Here is an 18,496-nt window from a genome sequence, read left to right as displayed (position 1 = left end):
GTAACCGCCCTCGGCGGTTACCTAAAAAACACCTATAAAAGGCCTTAAGAATGAGGGAAAAAGGTACGCTCACAATTTTCCCCGCAATACTATTGTCAAATTACCAACCTTCTTACAAAAACTGACTTGATCGTCGGAGAGTTTTCCCGGAGATCCTGTCTCCGGTTCTGTTTTGCAGGTAACTCTGGCAGAGAATATCAAATCGGATCCGGCAAGTTATCAAAGTGCGATCCTATCGACTGCCTGATGATCTGAGCCATCCACGTCCATGCCGACATCATCCTCCTCAACAACTCTAATATGCTAACTCTCTGCCTCCTGCACCATCTGTGTTTCCGCCATCAGCCTCGGTGCGTGTCGGCTCCTCCGAGGCAGTGACACCATGTTTGGTAGTTTGTCGATGTCCGGAACTACCTCCTACGTCAAAAATCTGAAAATGACAAACAAATCGAAATTCGTTGTTATTTACTCTAATCCGATTACTGTTTTATCTAATTGAGTTACATTCTTTTTTACTATCAATTTCACTACTTATGTCAATTAATGATAAATAAATACAAATTTAACATCAAAACAACAATCAGACATTTCGATAACTCGGTATAGGTTTTTTTCCAATTTTGGGTCCCCTAAAGAGAGGCCGACCAAGATATAGAAGAAAAATTCAATTTCGCCCTCCTCGTAAGGGGGGCAGACGAAAATTCTGCATGCCCTTTGGGCGGAACTCGTGTTTTCAATGAAAATTTTGCAAAACAATGTATATTTTCATAAATCGATCCTTTTCCTTTGCCGTAATTTTCCGCCATGATTCTCTTAGGGGTTTGTGATTTTTGAAGAGATTAGAGAGAATGAGAAGTTTTAGTAAAAACTAGTGACAAGGGTAAAAACGTTTTTATGGGGGCGGTGATAAGTAATTTGAGGGTAGTGAATAACAATTTAGAACTGATATTTTAAAGTGTATCTAATAATGGAACATCAAGGCACGTTATTTGTGAAATTTGATGAAAGAAAAAATTTCTTTTTGTTTTCTACTAATCATGACAAAACAAGGAATGAGAAAAAAGCAATGTTTTAAAAACCGGATCGGTTATCGAACCGGTGTGTTAAAGGGTTCAGGGGTCAATGGGTTCAACCGGTTGACTCGGACTGGTTGAACCGGATGACGTCATAAATAATAATATATATAAATAAATATATAATATAATTTTTTTTTGTTAGTGTTTGTTTAGTTTAGTATTAAAATTTGTGTTTTGTTAAAAAAATATGTGTTAATTATTATTGGTATGGTTATTAATACCCAAATATGTGTTAATTAAAACGTTTTTTTTAAAGACTTGTATATGTAAAATTAATCTATAGGTATAAAAGTAAATTTATATATATATCAAAATTTATATAGTCAATATCCATTACTAAAATTTCAATAAATACACATGCTAAAACATAAAATATTGTGCCACAAATTTGAAAAAACGAATTACTAATAACAGGCCATCACACAGATTATAAGAAAGTTAGAATCTCTCCCTTTTGAGGAGCAAAATCGCCGACCCACTTAAACCCTAAAACCCCGAGTTCGCGCAGCAAGCAGCTATGGAGAAACTAACTGATACCATTCACAGCATTACACTAGAAGATGAAGCAGCCGCAGGATTGATCTTGCAGAACGAAGACATACCGCCGCCACCTCGCCCGACGTCCTGGAGCCTAATAGGGTCGTTTGTCACGACTCGAAGCATCAAAACCCACTTTATGAAAAACGTCCTTGCCGACCTATGGAGCCCCTCCAGAGGAATCTGTGTGATGGAACTCGGTCCAAATTCCTATCAATTTGAGTTCTATCATCCCTTTGAACGTGACAGAGTACTGAAGGGAGGGCCCTGGACTTTCGAGCAGCAACTACTGTTATTGGCGCCACTAGAGCAGAATCAGGAGCCAAAATCAATAGAACTATACAGTACGGATTTCTGGGTACAGGTACACGACATCCCTCTCGGTTTTATATCGGAGAGAGTAGCGGTTTATATTGGGAATTTTCTTGGAAGCTTCGTAGAATCCGACCCAAATAATTTTACTGGAATTGGAAGAACTTATATGCGAATAAGGACAATAGTAAATGTGTTTCAACCTCTAAAAAGGAAGCTGAAGATTTGTAAAGCAAGTGGAGAGTTTCACTGGGTCTGCTTTCGATACGAACGATTGCCGACCTTTTGCTTTTTCTGTGGTTTGATTGGTCATTCGGATAAATTTTGTGAGCACCTGCTTGATGTTCCTGACCCAGATAAAGCGAAGAGGGCTTATTCTATTTCTCTCAGAGCATTAACATGGAGAGTGGCACAACAGTTAAAATCAAAGTATTTACTGTCAAGTCCCCCGAAAGTGCAGGACCTATCAATTACTGCTCAAATTTCAAAGAATGGTAATCTAAGAGCTACTTCAATCCAAATGTTTCACACTGGCAGTACAGATTACCAGCTTGGGGGGAATCACTATCCCTGAAACAAAGAAAAGAAGGCAGGAGGATCCAACTAATCAAAGCACTGATATGGATGAGGAGCTGCTGGAACCTTCAAACCAGAGCAAAGGAGAGAACCAATCCACACACACAATGAATGATCAAGAGGTGGGTCCTAGTGTCCAGGCCCGCCAGGGACTATGAGCACTCTAAGTTGGAACTGTCGAGGGGCGGGCAATCCTCGAACAGTTCGAATGCTGAAGGACTTAGTGTCCAAAATGAAGCCCGAATTTGTGTTTTTAAGTGAGGTTATATGTAGTCAGTTAAAAGTGGAAGCAATAAGGAAGAAACTAGGATACGAGGGGGTCTTCACAGTGGAAGCCGTCAACTACGGGGGAGGACTAGCCCTCTTCTGGAAACAAAAAGGCTCAGTCAAATTACTCCGCTCCTCGCGGAGTTTCATCGATGTTGAAATAAGCCTTCAAGGTCTGGCCCTATGGAGACTAACGAGTTATTATGGCTATCCGGAAAGAACTCGAAGACAGGAATCATGGGACCTAATTCAGCACCTATCAACACTCTCCCACCTTCCGTGGATTATCATCGGGGATTTTAATGATATACGATCCCAAACAGAAAAATCGGGTGGAGCAAGACATAACCCGGCACTATTGAGAGGGTTTAATTCAGCAATTGAAGTTAGTGGCTTAACTGATATCAGAATGATGGGTTATCCTTTTACCTGGGAAAGGGGTCGGGAAGCTGGCAATCTAATTGAAGAACGGCTGGATAGAGCGCTTGCAAACACATCTTGGAGAAACAGATTCACAGAGGCAAAGCTAATAAATGAGGAGGTCACCTGTTCGGATCATACGGCCCTTTTCTTATCACTACGGCAGAATATGGAACCTATACGACGCTGTTTCAGATTTGAAAATGCGTGGTTACTTGAAAGTGATTGTAAAGACAAAGTTATCTCAAGCTGGCAGGAAGAAAGCGAAATGCCCCTTCAATGATATGTTGTGCAGAACTGATATGTTGGGGCGACAGGCTTAGAACTCAGCACACAATGAGAACAGAAGCCTGTAAGACAGTCATCCGTAGATCAAAAACCAGAAATGACGCAGAATCGGTTCAGGAGTATAAATCAGCGAAAGAGGAATTAGACACACTACTGTTGCAGAATGAAAACTATTGGGGACAGCGTGCAAAACAGTTATGGCTAAAAGGGGGAGACCTAAACTCAAATTATTTCCACAAAGCGGCAACTGTAAGGAGAAAGAAGAACTCCCTGAGTAGAATAAAAGGCGAGGATGGTGAGTGGTGCGATTGGGGGTCAGGACTCGAAGAAACCTTATCCAGTTACTTCAATGGAATTTTCACCTCCGAGCAGAGCTTCTCTGATCCTATTCTGTCTAAAATCTCCTGCAAGATAACTGCCGAAGACAACGTCGACCTGTTAAGACGGTTCAGCCCTGATGAAGTAAAAGCATCGGTCTTCTCAATGCACCCGGAGAAGAGCCCGGGGCCAGACGGTTTTAATCCGTGTTTCTACCAAAAATTTTGGGGTGTTGTGGGTGATAAGGTGACAGAATCGTGTTTACAGTGGCTTAACTCCGGCAAAATCCCCGATGAAATAAATGAGACAACACTGGTTCTTATCCCAAAGAAATCACTCCCAGAGTTTGCTTCTGATCTGCGTCTAATTGCACTATGCAATGTGATATACAAGATCCTTTCAAAAATCCTGGCAAACAGACTCAAGGTAGTCCTCCCAAAGATAATAGCGGAACAGCAGAGCGCCTTCATCCCAGGAAGACTGATAACGGATAATGTGATGATGGCTTTTGAGGTAAATCACTTTCTAAACAGGAAAACCCAAGGAAAAGTTGGCTACGCTTCACTGAAACTAGACATGGCTAAAGCATACGACAGAGTAGAGTGGGTTTTTCTGGAAAAAAAATGATGCTTAAGTTAGGCTTCTCTCCTGTATGGGTCCAGTTAATCATGCAATGTGTCAATAAAGCTAAGTACAATATTGTCAACGGAACACATACAGTTGGTCCTATCATCCCCCAGAGAGGATTAAGGCAGGGTGACCCAATCTCACCCTACCTATTCCTAATTTGTGCAGAGGGCCTATCAGCATCCCTATCAGATCTAGAAGCAAGCGGTAGGATTCATGGTTGCACGGTGGCACCACAGGCACCAGCGGTAACCCACCTTTTCTTTGCAGATGACAGTTATTTATTTTTCAGAGCAACCATGATAGAATGTGAAGCTATAAGACAATGCCTCAAACAGTACGAGGAAGCCTCAGGTCAGAAAATCAATCTCAACAAATCATCCCTCCATTTTAGCAAGAATGTATCAACAGACGTAAAGGTGAGCATCGGAGCCAATCTAAATGTGGGAATAGTTCAGAGTCCGGGTAAGTATCTTGGGCTTCCTTCCTTAATTGGCAGAAATAAAAGAGAAGTGTTTGATTATATCGAGACAATGGTCAGGAAAAGAATAAGCAGCTGGAAGACTAGATTCTTGTCTAAAGCGGGAAAGGAAATATTAATTAAATCTGTTCTACAGTCATTGCCTTCCTATATAATGAGTATGTTCCTTATACCGAATACACTTTGCGACGATCTTGAAAAACTCTTAAACTCCTTTTGGTGGGGATCCGAGGATGGAAACGGGAAAAAGATACACTGGAGGTCTTGGGATAAACTCTGCGAGCCAAAACAACAGGGCGGAATGGGTTTCAAAAAATTGCACAGATTTAATATCGCTTTTCTGGCAAAACAAGCTTGGCGTATGCTGGTCTATCCAAATTCTATGGTTGCTAGAATATTCAAAGCCCGCTATTTTCCCCATACCTCCATACTAGAGGCCGAAATCAAAGCCAACCCAAGTTATGTTTGGAGAAGCATAGTAGCTGCACTTCCTTTACTAAAATCGCAGAGCCGAATACTTATTGGCTCAGGGAAGGAAGTAAATATATGGAATGAACCCTGGCTGCCTGATGACATTAACCCCTACATTGATAGTATCGCACCCCCGGGAGGAGAGGATGACAAAGTGGCATCGCTAAGAGTTAGCCCGCAAGGAGAATGGGATCAGGCTAAATTACATGCACTCCTATCGAACAGAGACAGAATGCTAGTTGCAAAAGTCGTGTTGAGTCAGAGGGAAGTTAAGGATAGATGGTCATGGAAGCTGGAGAGGAACGGAACCTATTCAGTTAGAAGTGGGTACAGGTTCTTGCAATACGATCAAGCTAGTAACCAGGGGGATGGCACAATAGATATCTGGGCCACTATATGGAATTCTCACGTCCCACCAAAGGTCAGGCACCTAATGTGGAGAGCAATAGCTCGTTGCCTACCCACAAAGGTTGAGCTGTCTAAAAAACATGTTGAAACGAATCTGAACTGCCCAAGGTGCAATGCGGGCGACGAAACCATATTCCATGCGCTGGTAGCCTGTCCAGAAGCCCGTCAGGTATGGCGATTATTAAATCACGGTAACTTATGCAGCAGTGCTGAAAATATTGGTGAGTTCTGGAGCTTCATTAAAAATAAGTTTAATAAGAATACAGTGGAGATGACAGCAATGTTATGCTGGGCGATTTGGAACGACAGGAACAATGTCGTGTGGGAAGGAAAACGTCAACCACCGGCGATTACATTCAGTAGTGCGGAAGCGTTTTTATCGCGATGGCAGCTCGCTCAAATGACAGCAAACGCAGGCCGTCCGGTGGAAACTGGTCAGGTATGGCAATGCCCGGAACAAGATACTGTTAAGCTAAATATGGATGCAACACTATTTGCAGGGTCAGGGAGAGCGGGGTTTGGCTTTGTAGTTCGGAATGATAGGGGCGACTTCATTGCAGCCAGTAACGGACAGCTCGGGTTCTGTCAGGACTCGCTGATTGCAGAGGCAATGAGTTGCCGGGAAGCGCTCAGTTGGTTGAAGAAGGAGGAGTTGCACAATGTTCATCTGGAAATGGATTCTCAGCTCATGGTACTAGCAGTCACTGGGACCAGCGAACTAGTTTCCCCTTTTGGCATTATAGTTGAAGACTGTAAAGCTCTGTTTAATGAGCTAGGTATTTTATCATTCTCCTTTGTGAGAAGGTCAGCGAATAAGATAGCTCACTCTAGGGCTTCGAGTTATGAGTCTGACAGTGGGGTATGGAGACATAACCCCCCGGAGTTTATCTGTAATGCTTTAACTTCTGATAATCAATAAAGAGTATTTACTTTGCTGTAAAAAAAAAAAAAAAAAAAAAGAGGCCATCACCCAATTAAACCATTGTTCTTTTTAAAATATATTTTTGAGAGTTCCAAGATTTTCATTCTTGAAAACTGTAAAGTCTTTTCAATTAAAAACTCTTATCTATTAAGTCTCTTATTAAAAAAAGAAAAAAAGAAAGAAAAGTATCTTCACCTTCCTTCTTCCCATAGACGAGAAACTCAAAGAAAATTGCAGAGACAAACATGCTCCTGCAGCTCAACAAATATTGCTCCGATGGCCGATGATAACGAAGAAGTTTTTAGCAGCGGCTATTTCTCTAGGTGCCGCCATTGTCAGTCTTTTTTTTTTAAATAACCGGGTTCAGACCGGTTGCCGGTTTTCTACCGGTTCACCGATTAACCCCGATTCTACACAGTTCTCAATCTCTTCGACTCGTTTCATGCATAACCGGACCGGAAGTCTAGCCGGTTCACGGTTGAACCGGTTCAACCGGCCGGTTCGGTCCGGTTTTTAAAACCATGGAAAAAAGGTTTAATGTATTTTGTTGGGCGGGCAGTGCTTAGATAAAACGCGAATAGAAGACAAAACGCGGCGTATTGAACCCTCAGATTCCTTAAAATCGAAGATACCCACCAAAAGCCAGATCATACAACCTGAGGGCTCCAGAGACTACAGGGGGCATCTCAGTCAGTAATGGGCTTCTCTTCTCTTCCTCTTCCTCTTCTTCTTTTTTCTTTTACGTTCTTCTTCCTACACTCCACCGGTCTCACAGGTATGTATTCTATTGAAGAAAAAGAGACTCAATTATGTAATTATTTGCATTTTTTTTTCTCTTTCAACTGCCTGTGATTATATTGCACGTCTATGAACTTTTCTTGATGAATTGATTTGCTGTGTTGCCTAAATTATGGGAAAGGAGAACTAGTCCAACATATTTGAAATTATTTGGGTATTCGGGGTTTTCTTTTATTTTCTTTGAAACTACTGCGGTTCGAGAATAACGTTCCACTTTTTTTTCCCCGATATTATCTTGGGGGGGGGGGGGGGGGGGGGGGGGTTGTGGTCTAAATGTGTAGTTTTCATCGATTTGAATCATATGATAGAAATGAGTCGAAGTGAGAAACTGTTATTTTACTAAAGATAACTTGATTTTAGTTTTATCTGATTAATTGGCTTTTGATGAAGTGTTCTTTTTGGAAGCACTGACTGGGATTTTACTTCAATAACATATTGGAAATTTGAAACAAAAAATCTAATTTTTGGTTTATTTGTCTGTAATCTTCTGATATTCTTTGACTTAGCTTTGATTTATGTTAGTGTTGCATTGCATACAAGGTCGCTTTGTGGATTTTTTTTTGTGAATCAGTATCCATATATATTTATATGCTTTAGTAAATACTTGGATTATTCTACTGATTTGTTTATATTTGATTACCTTTTTAACTTTTTGTGGGACATTCATTTTGGAATTACAGGTGTTGACCTTGGGAATCCAGTTACAGATATCGATCCATCCTCACTTACAAGACACCTGCCCATCCATGGTTCCAAAGATGTTTTCTACTGTGAACGAGTTAAAGTGTCTGGTCGCTCTAGATTGGAAATTGGGAATTATGCCAGTGTGTTTCGAGTTACTCTGGCTCCATTAGCTATCCCAGAGAGATTACATAGCAAAATTCAAGTCTGTTTTCATCGGTAAGTTTAAAATTTTGGGTTGCTTCTTCTTTTTGGCACAATGTGTTCCAACTTTTGTCTCACATACTGAGTGTCCACAGGAATGTTTCACGTGTTGACTGTCGTTGTGAAAAGGATGAATGGAGAACTATTCAAAAGGGTGTGTGGAGCACTGTGATGTCTCCATATGAAGAGAGATATATTGATGTGAAGTTCATTGGTCCAGTTCCTGGTTCTGTGAAAGTCTCTGTTAAAGAAGGTTGATTTCCGTCTCTTATCCTCATATTTTCTTGCCCTTCTTTGATTAATGCTGGTCTATGTTGCACTAGAACTTTGATTTTAAAGCATGAAACGTTTCAGAAACCGTAGCCCTTGATGTCATGGAACCGTTTGAACTAAAAACTCAAGCTGATAGTTAAAAGTCCACTTCATATTAATCTCTGACACTTGGAAACTTGCATGAAATGTTTTGGGTCATGTTTCTGGAATTTAAATTACTTGGAAATTCGTTTCTTAAAATTTGGAAACTCATTAGCATGTGATTTTTTTTTCCTGAAGCGGATCAATGCTAATCAAATGTTCATAATCCCTAATATATTTTCTAGATCATCTTCTAAAAGCTTTCAAATTAATTTTTTTCCCTCTATTATGTGACTTCTATGTTATTTTTTAATGTATATATATGAAAAAGTTAAGCATACATTCTTACAATTTTAAAAGTTTATTGATGTTTCCATATATTTTTACTGTTTACATGTTTCACTCATGTATCTGTTTCCTATAGTTTCTGCAGTTATTGACTCCAGTTTCCATTTTAGTTTCCCTATCCGTTTCGGTTTCATGTAACATTGATGCTGGTCTTTGAATTTCTATGCAGAAATGCAGCAATGGCGCCTCGTGTGTCTGGCTGTTGGATTTCTTTTACTATTGTTGGCACCAATTGTCTGCCATTGGGTTCCTTTTTATTATAGCACCTCAATGGCTATCGGAATTTTCCTTGTTGTTATTATACTCCTTTTCCAGGTATGCAAGTTTACTTATTTCTCTTTTCTTTACTCTTCTCTTCTAATACACTGGTTTCATCATAAAATTAAAAGCTCTGCCTCTTTATATGTTCTTTTGTTAGGATTTAATATGATAATATCGAGAACAATATCTTCTTATCAACATCAATAGCACTATTTAAACAGTTGTTCTCTTTAGGCTTTGCTTATCATAATACACTCCAGTTGATAATTATATAGTTTGTTACTAGTATAGCATGCGTGACAGTTTATGCTCCAAGTGAGTTTCATTCATTTCTGAGTTGAAAATTTGAGTGCAAATCCCCTCTCCCGCATTGGTTTTGGCAACTTAGTGAAGAGTCTTGTTGCTAGAGTTTATGGTGGAGATAGTGTCAATATATTTTGTGGATGAAACTGAATGATAAAACTCAAGTCCAAATTGACTGCTGTTAACTTATTGCTGACCGGAGAAGATATGTATTATAAATTCCTAAACATTGCAGTTAGTGGATAACTAGCTTTATTATTTTGTGACTGAATTTTGCAAGTCTGTGAGTTATGTACTCTGGAAATTGGGAAAAATTCTTTTTAAGATCTTTGAAATCTATTATATGATGTAAAATATTGTTCTTCTTTACTGCGATCCTATTAATTGTAACTCACTTGAGTAGTTTAGAATCTCATGAAGTTCTGGATAGGTGTTAGGATTCTCTCTAAAAAGCATAGTAGGATTATTCTTGACCTATATTTAAATTTTTGGTTGGGCAATAGTCGAAAGTCCTTATTTTTGTGTTTACTAGAAGTTAAAGGATTTGAAGACACAGTTAATTTAGTGCTGAATCTGATGCCTGAGTTTGGTCGAATTTAGCTTTCTTACTGCATGTAATGGCACTAAGTCGTAACCTAGTGGCTATCTGCTTTATGATAATTGCAATTCTGATTTTGATATTTGGTTGGTTATATAACTCTGATTTCTTACATTTTATTTCTGGATATGTACTTACTGTGTATATCTTTTTGGGTATAATGGCAGGGAATGAAATTACTTCCAACTGGAAGAAAAAATGTTTTCTATCTCTCTATATATGGATCAGTGGTGAGATTATATATACTTGTACAAATATAATGTTTTAGTTGATCTAAGAATGTTTAAAATCTAACTATCCATTTCTAATTGCAGCTTGGTGCTGGCACTTACATCTTACATCACATTTCAGTGCTGGTAAATTCCATTCTCATCAACTTTGGACTGAGTGAAGATATGCACAATCCAGTAAGTTGCCTTTATAGATTTCAAAAACCATTTGGTGTTCTTATTTGCTACTTATTTGGTAGTCCTGGCTTTAATTATGCAGTAGAAGATAATCTGACTCTTTCATATTTTTTTCACAGGTCTATGTATTGGTTTTAGTGATGATTGTTCTTGCTGGAGCTGCTTTGGGCTACTGGATTGTGAGAAAATTTGTAATATCAAAAGATGGAAGTGTGGATGTTGGTGTTGCCCAGTTTGTCAAATGGGCAATCCGGATCATTGCAACTACATTTATTTTGCAGGTTAGTATTTCATTTGATTTAATTATGTTGATGAATATCTTGTAGTGGTGTCTTGCTACGCCAAAAATTAAGAATAGAAATGTTATGCAACCACTCTTCATCTTCGGTTCGGTTTCAAACTGAACAGCTATTTTGTTTTATTTTTATTGAAAACAAAACTATTATGAAACATAATTAATTTCATATAGAAATTTGACCCATATTATATTTGAAACACAAACATTTGAATTTTGGTTTATTTTTCTAATTCCATTATAAATTTTCACATCAAATAAGTATAAATATGATTGAAATACTCTAAATTCTAAAGTAAAGTTCCATTTCGATTTTTTGATCAGTTTGATAATGAAAACTGAACCAAACCAAATTAATGTCAAAACCGAACCAAACACCTTTTTGGGGTTCGGTTCTGCTCAGCCTACATATGATATGGCTCTATTCATTAGGCTTTGTTCCATTGACTTAACTTGCCTTCAGGAGTTGTTCTTATTTACTGGAATTGCTCATAAAATTGTATTGTTCTTGTTCCTTTGAATTAGCATTGAATGAGCCTGTAGGAATGATCCTCACACCAGACTACCAGGGTTCATTCTGTATAAATGGTTTCGATGTGGTGTTTTTACATTGCACCTGAAAATAACCATACAGCCATTTCCTTTAGATTTCCCAACCATAGCACACATGTCTATTACCTGCTGTTTTATTTATGAATTGATTTATGTGCATTATTAGATATTTTAGAGAATTTCACTAAGAGCAGGAACTAATGGAAATGAGCGGCTTGGTGGTGGTTGTTGTATGTAGAGCAATATTGGTTATGGTGCTTACAATTCCTTGTTTGCTGATATTATGTGGTTAGTTCAAGGCAACAGTTACCATTTGATAGTTCCAATTGAGTTTCCTCTTCTATCTTTTCTTATCGATTTGGAAGTGATGCCTGATCTGTTTTTCTTTCTGATGTTTTTGTTCCTATTTCAGAGCACCATTGATACGCCCTTTGCAATTGCCAGCTTGATTTCTATGAATTCTCTCTGCTATCTTTTGAATACATTCAGGTGGAGTCATCCTGAGTAAGTTCCTACAAGCTTCCTTGCTTACAGTTTCTTTTATACGGTTGCTGGACTGCTGGTATTTTATAGCAAAAGTTTTCTGGCGTACTTTGTTGACAAAATCTGAACCAAATGGTTGCACCATTCTGCAGATTTAGTGATTTGGCCTTACTCTGCATTGGGATTGCCCAAGATAGCATTTGACTGTATTATCCTTGACCAGATAATTGGGATCTATATCTTAAAATGGTTACACAATTGAGTTTTGCTCTAAGTAGGATCATAATGGATATAGTAGCTCCGGTTATGAAGTACTTCCAGCAATCCTCTTTGAGTACTCTAAATTTCATTTAATTTAATTGCAATTTAATCTTTTGCTTCTCCATCATTTTACAACGTCCGTTTGATTTCATGTTCATGCAGGCACGGATCACATCATTCAGGTGGGATTTGGTGCAAACAGGGAAAGCAGCTTGTAGTGAACAATCGAGCTGAATTCCTTAGCAGGTCACCAAAAAATACATCTGGAGGAAGGATGTGGAGTAGTCCAATGAGCTCTTCTTCTTGGCCTAATTCTCCTGTCAAAGGTACATACTTTATTATTGTCTTCAACGTTCTATTTTTTCCAGAGTGCTAATATTTTGGTGTCGTCCGAGCTTCTCATTATATTCTGCAAATCATATATATATAAGATTTATCTTGCAGAAACTGTAATTTCATATCAACCAACCTTCCAGCTTGTGATTTGCCTTTTGTGGATATTAACAGGCTTAATATTACCATCTACTCGTTCAGGGACAAGAGGTCAGCAGGATTGCGTTTCGACCTTCCACAATACCCCGAGGAGGAAGAAGTTCACAAAGACAGAGTGGGAAGATTTTACAAGGGAATCAACCCGCCAAGCTGTAGCAGAATGGGCATCATCACCAGAAGTTGCTTCTTGGATGATTGAGAATGCTGACCGAATTCGACTTCTTCGAAGTGATCGCAGTTCTGATGGTACAGTGGGAAGCGAATCAGACTCTTCGGATGAGACTGTTGCTAGGAAAGGGTTTAGCTTGTTCAGTTGGTAGGAAGGTAGGTACAATTGTTTAAAGGTTGCAGGAAGGTAGGTACTATTGTTTAAAGGTTGCAGGAATTAGGGATGTAATGTAAGAGTAATAGGATAGCTATTTCTAGGAAAATTTCTATTTCAACATTGTAATTTGTATTCTACAATTAATGGAAGAGATTCCTAAAAGCTATTCCATAACTAATATTTTCTTTAATTCTAAAATCACCTTTTATATCTATTGATCATTACCGTGGAAAATGGTAAAAATGGAAAATTTCCAAGAACGGGTAAAAATGTGAAAAATGGGTTGGAAAAATGGGAAAATGTGAAAGATAGTTTACTGAGAATTGATAAAATGATTAAAGAAAAAAACAACATAGTTTCATAAAAAAACAACATAGTTTCATACTGTATTATATAGGTTTAGGAATAGTTATAACATAAGGATTTTTAAGATGTTTCCTGATTTTTTTGATCTGCATTTTCCTTAAACAATATTATATTGAAGAAGAACAAATCGAACAGGAGAGACGACAACGGAACGTTAGAAAAGGACAAGCAAAACTCAGTTGAAACAATACACAAGAGGCTGCCAGCAACGTCATTGCACAAAAGGAGATTCATCGAAAAACTAACCGGACAAACAAGTCGGAAACATAGAGACGTAGGCATGGCGACAATCTGGTGAGATGAACTGAGACTTAGAACTCTAGATCCAAACAATCTGCTCACAAGATAGACATAACAAGGCACGCAATAATACCGAAGAAAACAGCCCAAAAATACAAACCCAAAAATTCTACACACAGGGCATAAAATGAAGCCAAACTAACCTCTCATACCATGTTAGAAACCATGTGAATACACTGGAAACACATGGGATACCATGTAGACTAAACTATTTGAATATATTTCATTCAAGGAAAATACATATGTATATACACATTAAGGATGCTACCTAGACACTACAATCTTGTTACATTTCATCAACCAAACAAGAACCAAATGGCACCCAATTGTTTTATTTTTAAAGAATATATATTCTATTCTATTTTTTCGTACCATTTGATAATATTTCATTTTATAAATCAAATGACACCTAATTGTTTTCAGTGATTTTTGATATATTAATTGTACAATCCTCTTCTTGTTAGCCGCGGTTGCAATTTCAGAGATTTTTACGATAATTTTAGTCGTAGTTGAGATTAAAAAGAAATTAAGAAATATTATGAAGGAGTCGAAGATCGATGTTTGTTATTTTATTTGATGTTTTGTTTCTGGAATTGGTGGTTGTTACTGTTTGCTAATTGAATAGGCAGTTGCAGGAGGCAATTTTCTGATAAATATTTAATTTATTTATTTGATGTGAAGTATAGATGATAAGATTAGAATTGAGAAAAGACAATTTGATAAATTATTTTTCAAATTAATTCAATTTGCTAACTTTGGGGTAAAATTGCTCCTGATTGTCAACGTATATTTTTTGTACCTTAGCCCTTTTATATATGGCTTGATATATCATTTACCCCCTGAATTTGTCCAAAAAGTTTGATTGACCTCCTAAATTTTTAAAGTGTCCCGATAGCTCCCCTCAACTTGCTTAAATTGTAATAAATTAATCACTTAGTTGTAAAGAAGTAAACTGCATGTTGAAAGGGTGTTGCAAACGCTTTGGTATGTTATTATATAGTTCACAGAATAGATTAAAACATATTGATATCAAACGAATATAAACCCGTCATGTAGCACTTACGAGATCCGAATCAGCACCTAGGGAAAGAGAACACGTGGCGCCGCCATAGCCGAACTAGACAATTTGACTCCGTATTGGAGACCTCGACACGAGAAGTCTCAAAAGATCCATCCGTTACAACAATCATGCCCGATCCCGTGAATCACGAGCCTAGTGGACATGAGGAATATCAGACCCTGATATCCGGATGTACATTCACATATCAACAAGTGATACGTATACGTTCCACTCCTAAACTCATAACCGTCTTCTACATATTGGTCACATAATAAATAGAGTAAGATATGCTCAATGTACACTACTTCATTCATTCATTAAACTTACATTTTAGTTCTGATTTACTATTGTGTTCATCATGGACGTCTCTAGCATTTCTAAGGCCCTAGGCAATATTATAAGGGATCAAAATTTTAAAGGGGGTTACTAGTTGGGCTGGGAGGCAGTCGGAGATTTTGACAGGGTCAAAATCCTTCCCCCACTATATTAAAATATATTTTTGGGCTGATTGGGAGGCTCTCCAGTCATAGTATCTGTCCGCCCCTGACTACGAGTCTCATGAGAGAAGTAAAGCAGCAGATTGACTGTCTCTAAATTAAGAAATTAATCTTTGGAACATGGTTTGAATCTGATAATCGCAAATCGTCTTTCTAAGTGGTAGAGAGAAGAAATCAATCAGAATGTGCATTAAATTTTCAGTAAATAATGAATTGATTTCAGGTTTAATAGTTGTAAATTCTATAATAGGATGAATATAATAAAATAAATTAAGAGATAAAGACCAAATTTATCACTAACATTTTAAGAGAATTGCATATTTAGCCTAAAGGTACGAAATAGTGGAAATCTAACTCTAACGTTTCCAAGCAAGATCAATTTTAGTTTTACGTTATCGAATAGAAAGACTGATTTGACTGTTATTTAATTGTCACTTCAGACATTCGAAACATTAATTATGTCTAAGATACTTAATGTGTTACCAAAATAATTATAAAAATATATGTAAAAATGCTAATAACTAAGTTTGTCAAATATAAGTTAATCGCAAATTTTATTGTCAAACTGTCTAAAATATGTAATTTTTTATTAATATAAGGGATACGGTACTAAAATAGGCTTAAGGTTTTTGGAGAAGTACCAATTTAGGTTCAACGTTTAAAATAGCACCAATATAGGCTTAACGTTTACAACATAATATCAATTTAGGTTTAACGTTTACAATATAACATCAATTTAGACCTCACGTACAAAATAGCACCAATATAGGCTTAACGTTTACAAAATAATACGAATTTAAGCTTAACGTTTTACAAAATATATACAATTTAAGCTAAACGTCATAATTAAATTAATCATATTATATTCATTCCCTATTAACTTTATATGTTATCTTTTTATTTAGTTCTATATTCTTATTTATTACTACCTCTATTTCATATTACATGTCTTTCTAGGGATTCTTTTTTGTTTCATATTACATGTCATTTTATATGATCAGTACACGTTAAGTCATCATTTTTTCTGCTATAAAACGCGGGTTTACAAAAATTAATTAGCATAATGCACTTATTATAAAATAAATAAATGTTGAAATCAATCAATAAAGGGCAACAATGTCTTTTTTTTTAATATCCTTAATTTCTGTATAACTCTCTAAAAAGTCATGTAATATGAAACGGAGGGAGTATAATACAATAAATTAGTATTCTTGCCCATTAAAATCTTATATTCGTTTTTCATAAATGATTTCATGATTACTAAATTTCATGGCTCATGTAATATATGCAAACTAAAAGTAATTAATCTACAATATTTGGAATCCAAATATTGTAAATATTGTGGATGTTCAATTACTTTTAGTTTGCATATATTACATGAGCCATGAAATTTAGGAGTTATGAAATGGTTGATGAAAAATATCAGGTTTTAATGAGCAAGAAAACTAATTAATTGTTTTATAATAAATAAAAAAATAGAATTAAATAAAAAAATAGCATATAAAGTTAATAGGAAAAGAATATAATATGGTTAATCTAATTATGACATTTAGCTTAAATTGGATATATTTTTGTAAACATTAAGCTTAAATTCGTATTATTTTGTAAACGTTAAGTCTATATTGGTGTTATTTTGTACGTGGGGCCTAAATTGATGTTATATTATAAACGTTAAGCTTAGATTAATATTATGTTGTAAACGTTAAGCCTATATTGGTGCTATTTTGAATGTTGAGCCTAAATTGGTACTTTCCCAAAAACCTTGGACTTATTTTGGTACCTTATCCCTTAATATAATTGTAAGTAACAAAAAAAAAACGAAATTGCTTTAGTTTATCAACAAACTTGTTTAGAATATCTGATGTGACAGTTAAATAATAGTCAGATCAATTTTTTCAAATTTTCAGTAACACATTACTAAAATTGATCTTATTTGAAAATGTTAAAATTAAATTTAGATCATTTCGTACGTTTGAGCTAAGTTTATACTTCTTTTAAAATGTTAGAATTAAATTTGACCTTTATCCCATAAATTAATAACTATAAATCTTAAATTTTTAAAGGACTAAAATTAAGATTCTAGTATCTAAGGAGAAAAGGCAGCCTATTAGGTATATTTTATTTTAAAAAAAATAATATATAAGAATTAATGTTAGGGGGAGAGAAGAAGGCTTATTAGGTATTTTCTATTTAAAAATAAATAAAAACCTAACTGTAACACTTAAAAATCAGAGCGGGTTAGCCGGACAACGATTCTCATTTGATCTTATTTCTATCAAATTGCACGTTTTAGGTATCTACAATAATGTCAAAAAATGTACCAAAATTTTTTTGTTCCTGCATGGTCTCAAAAGTTTGTACAGTATATAGAGATGGCAACGGGTACTCTATCCGCGGGTATCCAGCACTAATAAAATTACATGTACCCTGCATAAAAGGGTATGGAAAGAGTATGAGATCAAAACTATTACCCATTAGGGTGATGGGTATGGGAAGACCTCCCAGAGTACCTGTTACCCGTCATAACTTTTTTATATATTAAAAAATATTATTGTGTTTTAGATATAAGATATGTGATTTGAACACCAATCTTTTATTCTTCAACCATTAAGTGATACCATTAAACTACTTTATTTTTATTGATTAAGGTTCGATTTGTTCAATTTTTAGAAGCATGATTTATTAAATTTTTATTCTATTAAATTTGTAATATTTTTTGTTTTATTTATTGATTCTTAATGGGTAAGGGTACCCGTGAATTAAATGGGATGAGTATGAGATGCAAAACATATACCCATTAGAGTAATGAGAAGGGTACATGTAATTAAAAAATAAACGTGTAAGGGTTTGAGATTAACACTACCCGCGAGTTGCTATCCCTAACATCATACTTTTTACATGTAAATTACTTATTTGCAATCGAATGATTAATTGACTATATGTCCAAACATTTAAATTGAGAGAATTATTAAGAGACTTTAAAAGTTTAAAATCAATTTTTTTTTTTACAAGTTTAAGAGCGAAAATGATGTATTAACACTATATATTGTTAATAGTTTTTCAATTTTTGGCTAAATTTGAACTTTTAAGAACCCGGAGAGCAAAGCAAAGCAAACACAGAATGACGCAAAGTGGACCCCATCATGTATAAGCACAAGCGCGGGCCCCACTTTCCCTACGGAAAACCCACACTTTCCTTTTTTTCCCC

The 18,496-nt window shown here is 36.3% G+C and overlaps 1 protein-coding gene across 5 annotated transcripts; it reads left to right on the top strand.

Moving 5' to 3' along the window:
- Positions 1-6,887: 6,887 nt before the first annotated feature.
- On the top strand, positions 6,888-13,243 carry LOC136206877 (uncharacterized). Of its 5 annotated transcripts, none has more exons than XR_010676467.1 (10): positions 6,888-7,478; positions 8,182-8,401; positions 8,482-8,639; positions 9,258-9,403; positions 10,418-10,480; positions 10,565-10,657; positions 10,777-10,938; positions 11,699-11,792; positions 11,917-12,008; positions 12,411-12,467. XR_010676467.1 is itself a non-coding variant. In XM_065998076.1 (10 exons), the coding sequence occupies exons 1-10, from the start codon at positions 7,400-7,402 to the stop codon at positions 13,058-13,060; spliced, it is 1,482 nt and encodes a 493-aa protein (XP_065854148.1). In that variant the 5' UTR covers positions 6,892-7,399; the 3' UTR covers positions 13,061-13,243. The 5 variants fall into 5 exon arrangements, 2 of the variants coding, with proteins under 2 accessions (XP_065854148.1, XP_065854149.1); XR_010676468.1 differs by lacking the exon at positions 12,411-12,467 and adding an exon at positions 12,140-12,159; XR_010676466.1 differs by lacking the exon at positions 11,699-11,792 and adding an exon at positions 12,140-12,298 and having other exon boundaries at positions 6,890-7,478; positions 12,411-12,550.
- Positions 13,244-18,496: the final 5,253 nt, after the last annotated feature.

This window comes from Euphorbia lathyris, chromosome 9, assembly GCF_963576675.1.
Source record: "Euphorbia lathyris chromosome 9, ddEupLath1.1, whole genome shotgun sequence".
Classification (NCBI taxonomy): Eukaryota; Viridiplantae; Streptophyta; class Magnoliopsida; order Malpighiales; family Euphorbiaceae; genus Euphorbia; species Euphorbia lathyris.
This window is presented reverse-complemented; position numbering and strand designations above follow the sequence as displayed.